At 35.2% G+C, this 17,484-nt stretch overlaps 1 protein-coding gene across 1 annotated transcript in view; it reads left to right on the top strand.

The window, feature by feature from the left end:
• Positions 1-15,543, top strand: part of LOC148281395 (uncharacterized) — a 120,313-nt gene extending 104,770 nt beyond the window's left edge. Inside the window, exon 3 of the mRNA XM_088226887.1 lies at positions 14,962-15,543. Within this exon, the coding sequence (XP_088083013.1) occupies positions 14,962-15,003 (42 nt within the window). The 3' untranslated portion in view covers positions 15,004-15,543. The remainder of the gene's footprint in view (positions 1-14,961) is intronic.
• Positions 15,544-17,484: the final 1,941 nt, after the last annotated feature.

Consider the following 17,484-nt stretch of genomic DNA (forward strand, 5'->3'; position numbering starts at 1 on the left):
ATCAGCTGATTCTACTGCATCACTGTGTCCCTTCCACGGAATTTCACAGGGTTTCGCGAAACACGTTTTAGGAACCGTAGATCTCTCTTATGTGGGTACTTTTCATACATACACAATAAACATAATAGTACGTACGTATTGTTATGCGGCACGGGGTCTTAGCAAATGCCAAATGCAGGCGTCGAATAAATATAGTTCGATCGATTGACTAGTGAACTTTAAACAGCTTCCTAGCACATTGTTCATACCGGATTCTTGGCACCAACTATCGGAATATTAGGGGGACGAACGGCAAACGACATTTTCATATTTGTCTTACTTAAGGCCGTATTACACCGATAAAAATACAACTTTTTTTATAAAACAATAACAAATTACTATGGTAGGGCCAATTTAATAGGTCACATTTGACATTTGTCGGTTTTAGCTTCATAGTGAGGTAACCTGCTTAAAAACATCGATTGAAGTGAATGAATCGATTCGGACTTCAAATATAATATATGTCAATTAAATTCAGTTGCTATGAAAAAGTACTTATAGGTACTGTAATTTTATTTTCAAAGTCATAAGTCGAATCCCTTTCCCATTATTATTTTCTATCTTAAATTTAAGGAACAAAATAAAATATGTACATACTTTAACAAAACTATCAACATTCGATTTTTCTGGGTAACATCCCTAGTGTTTAAAAAGAAAAAGGGTTCATAAATTCTACTATAAAACATTATTATCGATAGTCAAATATAATGGTAAGCTGCAGATATTATAATCGCTTTTATTATGGTGTAGCGTGATTGTTTGTTTTGTATGTTGTAGAGTTTTTAATCGATTTACTTTTGATTGTGGCGTTAACCAATATGATTTTATTTTGTTATTCTTAAAATAGTTCTAATTTCATTTAAATTATTTATACACCAACGTTTAAAAGGTGTTATCTGAAAAACATTCAGCAGTTCGAAGCTTTCATTAATAATGTATCACTAGCTATTTCAATTTCCTTGGAGCTGCATATCATGTATTTTTAATATTCACTCTTGAGTGTATTTTTAATGAAATTAATCAATAATTGACCGAGACATTGACTGCTGCCATTCGACCCTATAGCCCAGGCCAGGAATATTAGACAAAAAATAGCCATAAACATCAATTGTTTCAAAACCAGCTGATTTTTTGCACATGTGTTCTAGATGTCATCATCATCATCATCAGCCGGTCTTTTGTCCAATGGTTAACATAGGCCTCCTCCTTTAGTCTCTATATCTCCCAATTCTGAGCCAACCGCATGCAACCACTTCCTGCAACTCGTCTTATGTCATCAGACCACCTTGTCTGAGGCCAACCGACACTTCTTCTATCCGTGATGGGTTGCCATTCGAGGACTTTTTTGGTCCATCTAGAGTCAGAAGTTCAGGATAAGAGCCCTATGGACCTCATCGGTGACCTTTGTTCTCGCTCTAATCCATGTATTGGTTTTTCTGTCTCTCATCGAAATACCCAGCATTCCCCTTTCCATGGTTCTCTGTGTCACTAATAATTTGTGTAAATTTTTTTTCGTGAACACAAAAGTTTCACAGCCATATGTCAGTACAGTGAAAACACAAGCATAAAAAAGATTCTTCTTTAAGTAATGTGAATACTTCGGAGATTTCAGGATATATGAGAGCTTACCAAAAAGAGCCCATGATAGAGCTCGCCTTCTTTCTATTTCTGCCTCTTGATTATCTTTCCCGAGCTTAATTTTGTGTCCTAGGTATATACATGTGTTCTTTAAACCCTGTCACATCCGAAACCACGAAGATCATTTCGGGCAAGAAGACATATTAGCATATTGAATAAAATATTTAGATCAAAGAACCAAACAAAATTAAAAAATATTTAAATAAACAAATGGTTGTGTACTTCTGCAGGGGAGAAGCAAAGTGAGCGCGGCCGCACATTTATCGGCGTATCAGACTCCCCCTCCTCGTTTCTCCCGTGCAGAAGTCAGCAACCATTTGCTTTTTTTCATATTTCTTTTTTTTTAAATTTTTTTTCATTCTAATAATTTATTTTAATGTGCTAATTCGTGCCAACTTGTTCATGCTGATCATCGTGGTTTCGGATGTGACAGGGTTCAATGAACATTCTGTATAACTATCAACCTTTTCAATGATTTGTCCATTTACTAAGATGTTACATGATTGGTTTGCATCACTCATTACTTTAGTTTTTGAAATATTCATTCTCAAGCCTATTTTCAGGGTTGTATCAACTTCGTTTATCAAGTTTTCAAGTTCTTTCTCATCATCTTCAAATAGGATTATATCATCTGCGATTCTGAGATTGCTGATGTGTTCACCATTGATGTCAATACCATCGTCGTTCCAGTCAAGTGTTTTGAAGACATCTTCCAGAGCTAGTGTAAATAATTTGGGGGATATTGTATCACCTGTCTTACTCCTCTTCTTGTCTGTTCTAGACGTGGTACTTAATTATTACTCAAAACTCCCTGCCCCTCCGCCGCTTGCGTCTCGAGATATCTCATTATGCAGGATGTTCTGTGGTATATTATATACTTAAAACCGTTTAAACTTTTAAACGCAAGCAGCTAGAATAATTTAAAGTATGGCGTGAAAAGTATGATAAAAATAATATGATAGCTAACATCACAAAAAGTGTTGCAGCTACAAAACGCATCGACGAATGGAATTTCAACAATATAAGAATGATTTTAAAAAGTTAACAATAAAAAATAACAAAAAAAACACAACAATAATACATTGAGCAAAGAACTAGTAAGTATGGCAATTAAGTGAACATGTAACAGCACAAAAAGTAAAATATAAAAAACTAAACAAAACACTGAAAACACCCTTTTAAATAAATGTTTCATATCAACCATGTCGGGAATCGAACCCGAGACCCCTTGCATGGCAGGCCAACGCGCTGACCATTACACCACGAGGCCGACTAAATCACTCTCTAGGGGGTAGAAAATATTCAGAATAGCACCACTGGTAAAAGAAATGATACAAACAATTTAGAAAATCTCGAAGAAAATCACCAAACGGTTCGCCATTAGTATCATTGCGTGCTATGTCTCAATATTTGTATACGCGCGATTTTTAGCGGTAATAGTGCCTGCCTACTACGTCTACGTAGCGAATATAGAGTCAGCAATACTCGTAATGGTGCCTATATATTATGGTAAGGTGATCGTATCCCATAAAAGCGTAATTTGTAATTCGTACCGTAATCAAACGGCCGCTGCCGGGGGAAATACAGGTATATATTTGATTTTATGTTCGGCCTTCGTGAACTTGTTAGCGAAAGAGAAATGCCTTAGACGTTTTTTTATATTACGATCTGAACCCGGTAATGCTTTGCTCTTGCTAGATTTGGGTAACTCGTATACAGATCAATGAACACAATCGAAAATTTATGGAATTAAGTTAAGTTTACTTACTTTTACGTAACTGGGAGTTATCCTTAATTCTGACCTTTCTCTTGACGCTCAAATTAGTAGAACGATAAGTTCATGCTTTTACCAGCTGAGACAGATTAAATGCATACGCAAAAAATTGCCAGTTGATGCCGCCCGTCTATTAATAAATGCGTTTGTAGTGTCTAGAGTCGATTATTGTAATGGTATCTACGCAGGTCTACCAATGAATAAAATGACTCGCCTAAAGGCTGTATTAAATGACGCAGCGAGACTTATTTTTGTAATCTCTAAATTCAGTCATATCACTCCACTACTTCGGGAATTGCACTGGCTACGTTTTCCACAGAGGGTGGAATACAAACTCTGTTGGCTTATGTATAAGTCACTGCACAACTCTGCTCCAGAATATCTAAGGGAACTCTGCATTCCGGATGAACTAGCTGACAGACGTCTTACGCTTAGATCAGCTACATCTACGTCGAAAGGAAAAGTTATTATACCTCTACGCAAACAGCGCACTCAATTCGGCGAACGTGCATTTGCGGTCGCAGGCCCTACGGCATGGAATGCTCTCCCAGCAGAAATCTGAAACTGTGAGAGTGAAGTGATGTTTCAGAAGAAACTTAAAACCCACTTGTTCTCTAAATCATTTGAATAAATTCTTAGCATGTGGTGGAAAAGTAATATGAAAAAGTACATTATTTTTCTTAAATTAAAAAGTAAAAATTAAATTTATGTCTTTATATAATCACTTTGTAAAGCGCCCCTGAGGAATTATATTACGAAAATGGCGCTATATAAGTTATCCATAATTATTATTATTATTATTATAGATTAATGTGTTCCGTTCAGATAAACGTTAAAAAAACCGGTGTAACTTTTCATTGGTAAGTAGGTACTTAGGTACTTCATGGCTGAATTTAAGTAATTAATTTTCAACTATAAAAAAATATTTTTGCCAATTTCAAACTCTGCTCTTCTCACTAACACGGGTGCATTTTATGTAAGAATACGATTTTCAAAAATGTATTAAATGCCAGTTAATGTTATTTTAGCACTATCAAAAATCCAGTAAAAGGAAATCATGTGTGTAAATTATACGGAATTTCGAAGGTTGTTTGCAAACATTCAAATACAATATTTTTTGTATACTTACAAAAAAACATCCTTCTAATTTTTTAGTATATTCATTTTCCCCGAACGCAGCCCTGGTAACGATGAATAAAACATTTACGATTCTAACTTTTCTTCTTCTTAACAGATTGAAGGTTTTAACAGCTGTAAATATGCCCATAGCAAAGCACATCCTTTTGCTGAAAACCGCACGTACATCGGTCCAGTAGTTATTTAGTCTATCGAGGACACACATACAAACATTGCCTTTTATTGATAGATATGTAGATATCTGCTTGATCGATTGGTATTTTTTATTTCCTATTCAACAATAGAAAATATTTATGCGTATGAAATAAACGTATGAAAAATATATTTTTTAAAACAACCACTATGAATGATGTCACTAGTTATTCCGAATCAACCAGTGATAGGGAAGTTGTGGTAGATTTCCGGTTCACGGTATTTCAACTGATCAATCGGCGGAACTTACCGAGAAGAAGTGGAAGAGAACTCTAGACGTCACGTGCGAAGTAATTTCCGATACGATACATCAAATTCAAAAGAAAAAATTTTGGCTTAGTTTAAGTCTGTTAACAAATATAAAAAATGTAAAAACCACTGAACATCCTCATTAAAATACAGATTTTTGTTTATATGTAAAGTAGCAAGCATTGGAATGTTTTCATCCCAAAAAAATAGTTTGTTTGCTATCATTTTTTTCTTCTATTATTTATAGTTTTCTATTTCATATTATAAAATGATAGTTTTCTAATAAGGTGAACTAAAAAAATCATAGGGAGAATGGTGAATGTTACACTGCGTGTAAAGTGGCCACTTAAACTCGCCAATGACAGGTCATGAGCCCTGTAAATCCCTATACTTCTATATTCCCTTCTTTAAAATGTTCTTAGTTTCTGTTGCAAAAAATATATTTTAATTTTTTTGATAAAGAAATACTTCCGTTTTTTTGATTTACCCAAATATTCAATTTTGAGAGCCATTTCCAACGAGTTGTAAATAACTCACTATTAGAAAATGGGAATTAAGTTGGGGTATTCGAACGATGGACATTTGATCGAGGCACTAGCCACAGGACCGCAACCCGATATTTATATTGATAACTTCCAGGGCGGGTAAATCCAATTCTTGTCTACAAAAATTTCGACAAACTCAAAATATTGTCATATTACAACAGAGATGAAGAACATTTAAGAGAAGGTTATACAGAAGTCTAGGCATCTACAGGGCTTATGACCTGTCAATGGCTGGTTTAAGTGGCGACTTTACACACTGTGTAACATTCACCATTCTGCCCATATTTAAACATCTATATTCCTTCAATTCTTTCATGTTTGTGAAGTTAAAGAGCTGAAAACTTGATTTATGCGGGTGAGATTCATCTAATTGAATTATTTCACCTACATACTTGGCAACGCCCAAAAATGTTATTTTTTTTTATTTCAATACTTCTTCATGGACCAGGTGGATTTATCAACAATAAATGTTCTTCATCTCTGTTGTAATGTGTTAATATAAACAGCTCCCCGGGGAGTTGAATCCAGTCCTTGTCTACAATAATTTGGACAAACTCAAAATATTGTGTTTGAAAAAAAATATTTATTGCCTTAAAAAAGAAATCTATAAATTCATTTAAAAAAAATCTCATATAATTGAATTAAGAAACTACTACTGGAAATACTCTGGCTGTACGTACTCGAGCTGGACGCAAGTTAGTTAGAATTGTATTTTTTTTAATATGTAAGGCAGCGCGATGTGGGACCTGGCGTCGCGCTTCGGCGGCCCGCTAGTTTGTGTCTTGGGCCTTTAATATCATCAATAAACGCTATTTTGCAGCACTGAAAGTAAACCAGCCAACAATTGGTCGTACGTCCGGAAAATGCCTAGATTTTAATATTCCTTTGCCGAAAACATTTTGCCGAGAACATTTTCGTTCTCTGCAAAATATAGAGAAAATCTTTTGCGTTGAGTGTTTTTCTAGCGGGTGAAAAATAATAATGTCACATAATTTTGCAATATTTCAAAGGAAAATGTGCAAAGTTGAGTATTTGCGTTATTTGTTTGACGCGAAGTTTTGCTCACTGCCGAATATATCCATGGAACTTGGGTTTGTGAATCATGTATTTGGTATTATGCCAGTAGAAAATTGGAGAATATTACTCCAATGTATTATTATTGCACCCCCACATTGAATTCAATTTTTGTGTAAAAATCCAGTAGAATATCTTTACTCTGTCAACAAGGATTTATCACCACTCGGGAAAATTTATCGAGTGGACTGCAGGGGCGAATTCTCTTAATAAGCTATTATTTTTAGCTTACCATGATTTTTTTTTTTTTTATGGTTTTATGAATTTATGTATGTGAATGCGCATGGGTGTGCGCATGTATGTATGTATATATGTGTGTATATGTGTATGTATACAGGGTGTTCTTTAAACCCTGTCACATCCGAAACCACGATGACCAGTATGAACAAGAAGACATATTGGCACATTAAAATAATTTTTTAGAACGAATAAAATTTCTAAAATAAAATATTTAAAAAAACAAATGGTTGCTAACTTCTGCAGGAGAGAAACGAGAAGGGGGGGAGGGTGGAGTCTGACACACCGTTAACCACGCGGCCGCGCCCCCCTTGTTTCTCCCCTGCAGAAGTAAGCAACCGTTTGCTTTCTTTGATATTTAAAAAAATAAAAAATATTCGTTTTAAAAAAATATTTTAATGTGCCAATATGTCTTGCTCATACTGATCATCGTGGTTTCGGATGTGACAGGGTTTAAAGAACAGCCTGTGTATATATGTGTGTATGTATATGTATCAAAATGGATTATAATTGAATTACATCTAAAGTTTTCAATACAATATATGAATCACTCCTCTTAGTTTATTTTTTACATTTTTTGGACAATGTATGCGTATATTGAGCACCCACAATATTCCTATTTAAACATTCGGGATTTACCGTATTAAAAATAAAATCGAGTGTAATATTATAACATTGACCCATTTTATTTTAAGTCGCAGCATTGACTGACAAGTATTTTCCTATTTTTCCGAAACATTTTGCCAATTATTTTTTCTATGACACACTTACCCACAGCTGTCACAAAAATTAGAGCATTTTTTTTATTACTTAAAATCTCCACTTTTCAAAGTCGTATGTCGGAGCTATCGATTTGCACGCTCAAGGAGATGCATTAATGAAGATAAAACGATGTGTAAACATTATAATATACAAATAAAAAAAATAACAAAAGCATTTTTTTTTACGTTACAGCTAGGCCATGTGAACCAATTAATGTGATTAATTACTGCACAGAACACCCAAGATTGAGAAAAACCACGTTTTTTTTTAATTTTTACCTAGAATCGAACCCGTGACTTTCCGTGCGTGAGTCAAGCGTCTTAACCACTACGCCCCGGAAGTAATAAGGAACTTCAGCCCTACGAGAAATTGAATACAATAAAGGTTTTTTTGCGTGCGTTAAAAATTGGAACATGTAACGTGCGGTAGAAATGGGTACCCACCATTTTTTTTGTCCATGTATCGCTATCTCGGCCCCACAACGTTACTCTTCTAACATTGCAGCTGACCGGCTATTTCTGCGCGCTTCATCCCCCGCGGAGGCCTGAAGGAAATCATCCCCATCAGAATAGTCACCAAAGTTCACCTATAAAAGGTCGTGCACCCGCTATTTTCGGAACCTCTAAGTTCAGTCATATCACTCCACTACTTCGGGAACTATACTGGCTACGTTTTCCACAGAGGGTCGAATACAAACTCTGTTGGCTTATGTATAAGTCACTGCACAACTCTGCTCCGGAATATCTAAGGGAACTATGCATTCCAGGTGAACTAGCTGACAGGCGTCTCACGCTTAGATCAGCTTCGTCTACGGCGAGAGGAAAAGTTATTATACCTCTACGCAAACAGCGCACTAAATTTAGTGAACGCGCATTTGCGGTCGCAGGCCCTATGGCATGGAATGCTCTCCCAGCAGAGGTGCGAGGCTGTGAAAGTGAAGTGATGTTTCGGAAAAAACTTAAAACCCACTTGTTCTCTAAATCATTTGAATTAAACCGTAGCATGTGCCAACAAAATAAATTGTTTCATAATTGAAACAATTTATTACAAATTTAAAAGCTTCAATTAAATTTATTTAATTATAGAATTACTATGTAAAGCGCCCTTGAGGTATTATATTACGAAAATGGCGCCGTATAAGTTATCCATAATAACAAAAAGGCAGAGTTATTTATCTCAGCTATCATACCGCTTTCATGTATTTTGGAACAGTCATGGTACAAGATATTTCCTTTCGAACCGGGAGTTCATCTCCTCAGCTATCAGACCGCTTTCATGTATTTTGAAACAGTCGTGGTGCTGGGAGATGGCTCTCAGCACTCCAAAAGGGTTAGTCCCATGCAGTGGCGGTATTTCCATAGAAGCCCATAAGCCGGGCTTGCCTATTAATTTTATTTTAAAATTACCAAATCTGAACCAAACGCTTAAAAATAATTCATTTCGTTGTTTAAATTTCGCGCCGCATGAGAATTAGAGATCTGTTTGACGTTGGTACTGTTCGCATCCCGAGATCCGAACCGCATGAAATCTGTGTGCGCGAATGACACTACGTTCTTATCTTGCTCACGCACGTGGGCTTCTTATGGGGCTTATTTCACGGTGCAACTCGCATGTGATGCAAACAGTAAACTCATCAAATGTTTGTCTGTATATGTTAAGTTTTATATGGGAATCTTAAGCCAGCTTCTTTAGGGTAAAGTTGGCAGAGAGCGCCTCTCGTATTTCGTATCGAACAAACTTAACGATTGTTTATTATGCTCTTTTTTACGGAATTTGATAATTTTAAACGGTTTTTTTTATCTTAATTGTAAAAAGACCCGTACTGGTTGAAATTTACGATAATTTACTTAATTTTGTGCAAACGTTATATATAAAATGAATTCGGAGATGGCCGACGTTTCTTTTTTATTTGCCTATCTACTTTCCTTTTCCTATATCTTATATCAATTATAATTTATATTTAGGTATCTATGGGTTCCGATGATTATTATTCAACTCTACGCACGCTATATTATATTGATGTTACTTATTAGTAATGGCTGATATCTGAGGAATTCCTTTATATAAAATAATATTGTGTTTTCTTTATTTCGTTTATTTTAACGACCTCAGAAAGATTATTATATTAAAAAAATATATTGTTATTCGTCATAATATGCCTTTTGGATGCTTTGTAGACTGTACAACTGTAGTGAAGAAAGCTCACATCATGTTTTCACACAATTTAATTCATCATCATTCCTTTTCCGCACCTAATGGTGCATAGAGTACTGCAATCGCAGTGTACCTTGATCATTTTTGCTACATAAAGGTAAAATGATCAGTCTTACGCTTCAAGTACCAGTCCAGGGACTATGACACATTCTAGTGTGAAAACACCTTTTTAAATAAATATTTCATATCAACCATGTCGGGAATCGAACCCGAGACCTTTTACATGGTAGGTAAATGCTCTGGCCACTATACTATGAGGCTGTCAGAGAATTACACCACATGTGAATTAAAAAAATATTTATATGGGCTTGCCTTACTCGTAAACCCTAGGCAAGCTACTGGTCCCATGGAGGTTTGACTAAGCTACAAGCAGCCGCTTTCATGCATTTTTGAACAGCTCATGTACTTAGTCAGCTTCCTAAGATTATTCTTGACGGAAATTCAAGTAATGAGTTGCATAATACTCACTAAGCAATTAATACGAATGTGCGCTCTTATTTGAGCCCTTCCGTATTTGACTTGCTAGGTAGTTTTATCAACCATTCCTACGAAGCCAGTGCCCGAGCACAATCTCGACACCAGATGTTTGTCCCTTTGTCGAAGTCCGGTGCACGTCGCAAATCTCATCCGTCAAGTGTTAACAGAATCCCGGTGATTCTCAACCTGTGAACCCCGCGAATGTCAAACTGTGTTAATAATTAGTTTTGTGATTTAATTAGATCATCGCTGTTTTACCGAATTACTGAACTCGAACCTATGTACAATTTTCTTTAATATAAAGTAAACATCGCATACTAACATGCCATTCTATGATTTTTTAAATAAAATAAATAGAAATAAAATTAATAAATATCATTGATGACAATAATATCTACTATACGATTTTTCTGAAGTCCACATTACGTAGTTTCTGTTCGTTTTTGTCCAGCAGCCAAAACACAAATCTGTAGAAATACAGCTTTAAAGTTTTTTTTACGAAATATTTTTTTTAAGTTCGTTAAAAAATCCCTTAATTTTTTTTTTAATATTTTTATTTTATTTCAATTTTATAAATAAAGGCTTTCTCAGAACTTCTGTACACTTAACTCCATTTCGTTAAAAATGGTCTGTTGTACAAAAATGAACTAAATCGACGATTACGGCTTGTTTTACTATAGATTTTTAGTACAGGTTTAAAAAAATACGTTTAAAGAAAAAAAACTGGCTTTAAAAAACAAGAATCGCACGAATCCTAATTTTCTACGGGAGGTACATATTTTTTTCTCAATCAGCCTGTGACCAAATTGGGTGTTAAATTATTCGAGATAAACGAGACATAGTTAACAAACAAATTGTCAGAGGGTATGCGTAATTTGGATCGAGGAATTTCTCTAGGGGCGCTTTATAATTTGTGGAATGTTTTAGTATTAAAGGCTGTCCAAAGTATCGACACTAGCTTCAGATTCCTAGCCGGATTATATATGTAACGGTGTGTTAACTTTGTACATTAACGATCCTTAATTTATACATTTAAGTTTGTTAGTGAGAATTCTTGGTGGTAATTTATTGAAGAAAAAAAATAGTTAATAATTAGTTAAATTCACAAATTCTGAATGGCTTGTGTCTTTAATCGCTTTCGTGACATCGTCACGACTGGGTTTCAATAAGGATAAATAATTAAAAATATTGTCAAATTAATTTGAAGATCTGAATTTGTGATTTTCCTACTACTACTACTACTACTACTACTACTACCATCACGCCATTTCCCCGTAGGGGTAGGCAGAGAGAATGGACCGCCACACACGTCTATCCTGGCATACACTCCTAGCCTCTTCCACATTCATACATCTTGTCATACATGCCCTTCGGTTCTGTCTGCTTTTGACATGACCAGACTTAAGATTTTGGTTTATCTGATCATGCCACGTCTTCCTTGGTCGTCCTCGTCTTTCGATTTTCCTTGTTAAATAATATAACCACTTTTTAGTAAAATCACTAATATAAAATTTAATATGCCGACCGGTTTCGTAACATGACTGTTCCTTTGTCGGTTTAAAGTCGGGTTGTGGTCCCGTGGCTAGTGTTGCGCACTCACGGATCAGAGGTCCGAGGCTCGAACCCCACTCTACCCCAACTTGATTTCCATTTTCTAATGGTGAGCCACTTAAATTGAAATATTTGAGAAAATTATAAGATAGCTTATATTTATTTTTTTTAAAAAGGCTTCAAAATAAAATAATACTTGAAAATATTATTTTTATTTTTTATACTTGACTTCTTGAATCAGTTGGTTTAATTAACAGTAATAGTAAATACTTAGACATCCATGTTCCCTTCTCTAAGATGTTCTCCATCTCTGTTGAAATATGTAATCTTGATCAATATCCAGGGGGAAAAATCCACCTTTTGTCTACAAAAATTTGGACAAACTAAAACAATCATTAATTAATAGTTAACAACATTTTTGGGTAAAATAAAAGTTTTACATAAAATGCTGTCCGCTCCGTGGTTAAGTGGTCAGCACGTTTATCTACCATGCAAGAGATCTCGGGATCGATTGTTGACATGTTTGACATGAAACATTTATTTAAAGGTGTTTTTAGGCTAGAATATTTCATAGTTTATGGACTGGCACCTGAAGCGTAAGACTGACCATCTTACCGTCATGTAACAAAAAATATGAAGTTACGCTGCGTTCGGTGTACAAATGCAGTGCCCTATGCACTATTAGGTGCGAAAACGGAATAATGATGATTATGTCACATAAACTAGTAATCCCTCGAGTTTATAAACAATTTATTAAAAGATAATGCCTTAAGCTAATTAACAAAATTTGAACCGGGTCGTGGTCTCTGACTCAGCTCAGAGGTTTGAGGTCTGAGGTTCGAACCCTACTGTACCACAGCTCGATTTCCATTTTCTAGTGACTAAACTACAATTAGTTGAAAATAGCCAAATCCAAATATTTCCTTCACAACTAAATTGAACTTTTAAAATAATAGTAATATTTTTATAAATTATTCGCTATTCTTGAAGATGCCTACAAAGAAGAAGACTCAGGCCAGAGGTCGGCAAACTGCGGCTCGCGAGGCACATGCGGCTCTTTAGCAACTCACTGAAAGTACTTGGCTTCATTAAAGCTAGGGTTTCCTAGGACAGCGGTGCCCGTATTTTAACGGCCGTAGTGACGGTGATGCGATGGGCAGCCGTCATAACGTCGACAAGAGAGTAGTTTCCTAGGGAAACGGTGTTAAATGGTGTTGATAACACCGTTTTCCTAGGAAACCACACTCTAGTCATCGTTACGACGTCTGTCCACCGCATCACCGTTAACTATGGCCGTTAAAATACGGGCACCGCTGTCCTAGGAAACCCTAGCTTTACAGAATATCCTGTGATTTTACTAATGTCCGTACAATCAAAACTGTTTATTGCTCAACTGTTCGCCTTCTAGAATATGTCTTTGTGGTCTGATCTCCATTCTATGTCTATCGCCTAAATCTTATTGAATCAGTCCAACATCGCTTGCTTCGAAAAGTAGCGTGAATGCTTGGACTAGAGAGAGTTTATTATTCTTATGCTGATAGAGAGTCAATGTTAAATATTTCTAGCCAAAACGTAGAACTAATATTGATTCCGTATATATGTTCGGCATACTAAATGGTATAATCGATGTTCCATCAATGCTGGGACAAGTAAAATTCAATATTCCGACTCGTAGGTTGAGAAACAATGAAGTACTGTTCATCGATTAGCATATACCAAACTATGGCCTTAATTCTCCAATGAGCTGTCTTTGTCGTATTGTTAACTCAAGACAAGATCTAAACTTTTTTGGTGTAAGTTTACGGCGATTTAAACGAGCACTTAATAAATAGTCCAGATCTTGTCTCGATATCCCTTATGTTTGTCAATGCTTCTTTCCTTTATTAAATATTTAAACCCTAAAAATTGTATAAATGGACAATGTCCGTTAATAAATAAATAAAATAATAAACTTGACTGCGGGTCACACAGCGCAAGTTTTACCTTTATTCGATTTATTTCGTCTACCGGTTCTAAAGAAGAACTTTCAGGATTTCTGCACTTAAGCTAGGGTTTCCTAGGACAGCGGTGCCCGTATCTTAACGGCCGTAGTGAACGGTGATGCGGTGGACAGCCGTCGTAACGTTGACTAGAGAGTGGTTTCCTAGGAAAACGGTGTTATCAACACCATTTAACACCGTTTTTCAGGGAAACCACTCTCTAGTTACCGTTACAACGGCTGTCCACCGCATCACCGTTCACTACGGCCGTTAAGATACGGGCACCGCTGTCCTAGGAAACCCTAGCTTTAGAGTTACAACGCGTGGCGAGAATATTGCAAATGCTGTCATTAAATGCATGGATAATCATCATATTAAACTCAATAAAACTGTTTCAATAATGCAGATGGGGCAAAATGTTTTTTTTTTTTAATATTTTGTTTTTTTTTTTAAAAAAACAAAATGTTTTTTTTAAAAATATTAAAAAAAAAAAAAAAGAATAACTCGCTAAGCCTCTATTTTGAGGCTTGTCAGCAGGTGGGATAGAGGGGATATGGAAGGAGGTAGTGAAAAATACACCACAACACCCAGACCAATTGAGAAAAAAATATTTCTTGGATTCTTTTCTTGCAACTGGCGGGAATCGAACCCGCGACGCCAGTTTCACAGTTGGCCGTCTTACCAACTGCGCCACGGCGCCTGTTAAAAAAATAATCACGAGTTACTTCTTTACATATATATATATATATATTTGGATAATTTATATAGCGCCGTTTTTGTGAAAATCACCTCAAGGGCGCTGTACAATAGGTATGATAGTCGAAAGAAGTGGGATTTTAGTTAGGATCTAAACTGACTGGGACTGTCGATGATTCGTAAGTTTGAAGGCAATCGGTTGCAGGCAGAGGGGCCGGCGGCGGCAAAAGCACGATCTCCAAATCTAGTGTTTGGGGAGCGCTGGATTTCGACAAGTTTTCCTCTTCCTAAATCACTTCCTGAATACTCACAATACATTGTTAGTTTACGTCACCTGCAATATGATTGTACGATGTTGTATTATGTGTTTCTAATACTTGTTTTCTTTTTGTTACAGGTGAGGCTCTATAAACATTTCCCAACAACAAGATACTTTTAGAGAAAGGGTAAAAATAATTGTACTTAATATACTACCTCTATCAGGATATTTCCCCGTAATGGTTAGACAGAGAGGATGGCCATGTCACATGCGTCTATCCATACATATATGTTGTTTGGAATCATCGATCTACAATTTATATATCCCAACTAGATAAAATACAGAATAGTAGAATAATTAAATAAAGCAGCTGGAACATGTAGTTTAAAATTAATATATTTTAGAAATTTCTTCTGGACGCGCTCGAGTGAATCAGAATGTACACGATAATCTCTTACAAAAAAATGTTTGTTTTTGTTATTACTGGTGTGGATAACGCGTCATGTATCTCCATCCGACACATCTACTATTTACGAAGACACTTCAGGAGTGGTTTTCTGAATGCTTTCGCAAGACGAAAACGCTTTTTTTAACGCGTAGTTAGTACGTAAATATGCACTTAACAACTTAAGAATACAAAATATAAAAAATAGTACATAAATCCAGTTAAAGTTTTTCACAAATATAATGAGAGAACATGTTACACAGTAAAGAGAAAAATAATATATTATATAAGACATGAGAAAAAAAGAGCTCGTAAGAAGGTTAAGGGATGAGGAAATAGAGTGGAAGAGTGGGAGAGAGGGATTTTCATAATATGGTTGACCAATTCAAAATTTTGATATAATATAAAAAACATAACACGCCATAGCGTAGTCGAAATTCTGCAATGAAAACGAGAATGTTTAGGCTAAGTGACGTTAGCAGGCGCTACTCAGGGGTGATTTTGTGGCGTTCTTGCCCGAGTGATACCGAAGCATCCAGAATGAAAAATGCGTAAGGCTTGGGTGCCGGAATTAAAATGGCTGTCTTGAGTGCGAAAACGATGTTTTCCTCGCATATAAAGGTTGTTGGCTTTAATTCAATCTGTAATCAGATACGATTATTGAAATTTCTCCCGCATTGTGTTATTATGATTGTGACCGTAATTAACCAAAGGCATTATTTACAATGTCGTGGGATTATTATATTGCATCTTCATTTCACTTTCATTTACATCCGATGTAAATATTATCATGTAAAACATACACAGAGTCTTGTTATTTGTTATTATTTATTATTTACTTTCGTTTCTTGCAGGAAATGTTTATTATTATCTGACATAGGAAAAATATACGACGAACCGATGTGTCAACCTTTTCACATACGAAATATTTTTTATGGTTTGATAAAACAATTAACCTTTCATTAATACTGTAAAATCTGCACGTTAGAGGATAAAACACGGCAGTCCACTTTTTGCCGTTTTAAAGTTAAAAATGCAGAATTTATCGCAATAAGCTATAAGTTCACTTTCGTTATAAAAATGCATTTTTAAGTTGAAATAAAAATCTGCAAAAAGTATCAGTAATCCCAAAACACTATTTTAATATGTACCTTTATTATTTATCTTATAAATGCATTGCATAAATAAGTATACATATTTAATACCAGGGAATCTATATAAAACTAGTAAAATAGAAAATTAATACTGAGCGTCCTCTGTTTTTTTTTTTTTTTTAAAGGAATAACCCGCTAAGCCTCTATTTTGAGGCTTGTCAGCAGGTGGGATAGAGGGGATATGAAAGAAGGTAATAAAAAATACACCACAACACCCAGACCAATTGAGAAAAAAATCTTTCTTGGATTTTTTTCATGCAACTGGCGGGAATCGAACCCGCGACGCCAGTTTCACAGATAGCCGTCTAACCGTTAGGATAGTTTCCATCTAACAAGGCTCAGCCTGTTCCCAAATGAATATTTTTTTATGTTTTACAGTATAAGTAGTTGTATGTACTAATATAACACAATAACGACAAAAAATAAACTAAAACTACTTGATTATAAATGCATAGCTAATTAAATATAGGAACTATCAAAATAATTATTATTTTACATTGATAGTTTTTTATAGTTTGAATTATCTCGTTTGGTTCTAAGGCTATCATTTATTTATTTATTTTATTAGGTAAACATGTAAATGTAAATGTAAATATCAACTATCAAATATCTAAATTTAGTAAATGGGGTCTAGAATTTCAACTGTCCATGCGCTCAGTAGCTGCAAGACTTGTTGTTATCTAACTTCTAATTTTATAAATTTGCTTTTTATTTCGTTTTTAAAATATCACTTAACTTCTAAACTTCATTGTCAAATAAAAAAATAAAATAAAAAATGTAAATGGGGGCTAGATTTCTTATTGTCCATGCGCTCTGTAGCTGCAAGACGTTCTGTTATTCTAGCTCATAAATATCTTTTTTAAATTTTTTAATTAATTTATTTAATGCACAAAATACATAATTTTACATAGCCACAATTATATGTTTTTCTATGTCCCGACTTGTTAGAAAATTCCGTGTTAAGTCGGGATATCATCGGGATATCAGTCGGGATATCATAATAATATCATAATTGTAATATATCATAATTGGAGACGAGGAACTAGAATTCCAACCGTCCAT

This window comes from Micrasema longulum, unplaced genomic scaffold (assembly GCF_059751315.1).
Source record: "Micrasema longulum isolate JH-2025_06_02 unplaced genomic scaffold, ASM5975131v1 h1tg000469l, whole genome shotgun sequence".
Lineage (NCBI taxonomy): Eukaryota > Metazoa > Arthropoda > Insecta > Trichoptera > Brachycentridae > Micrasema > Micrasema longulum.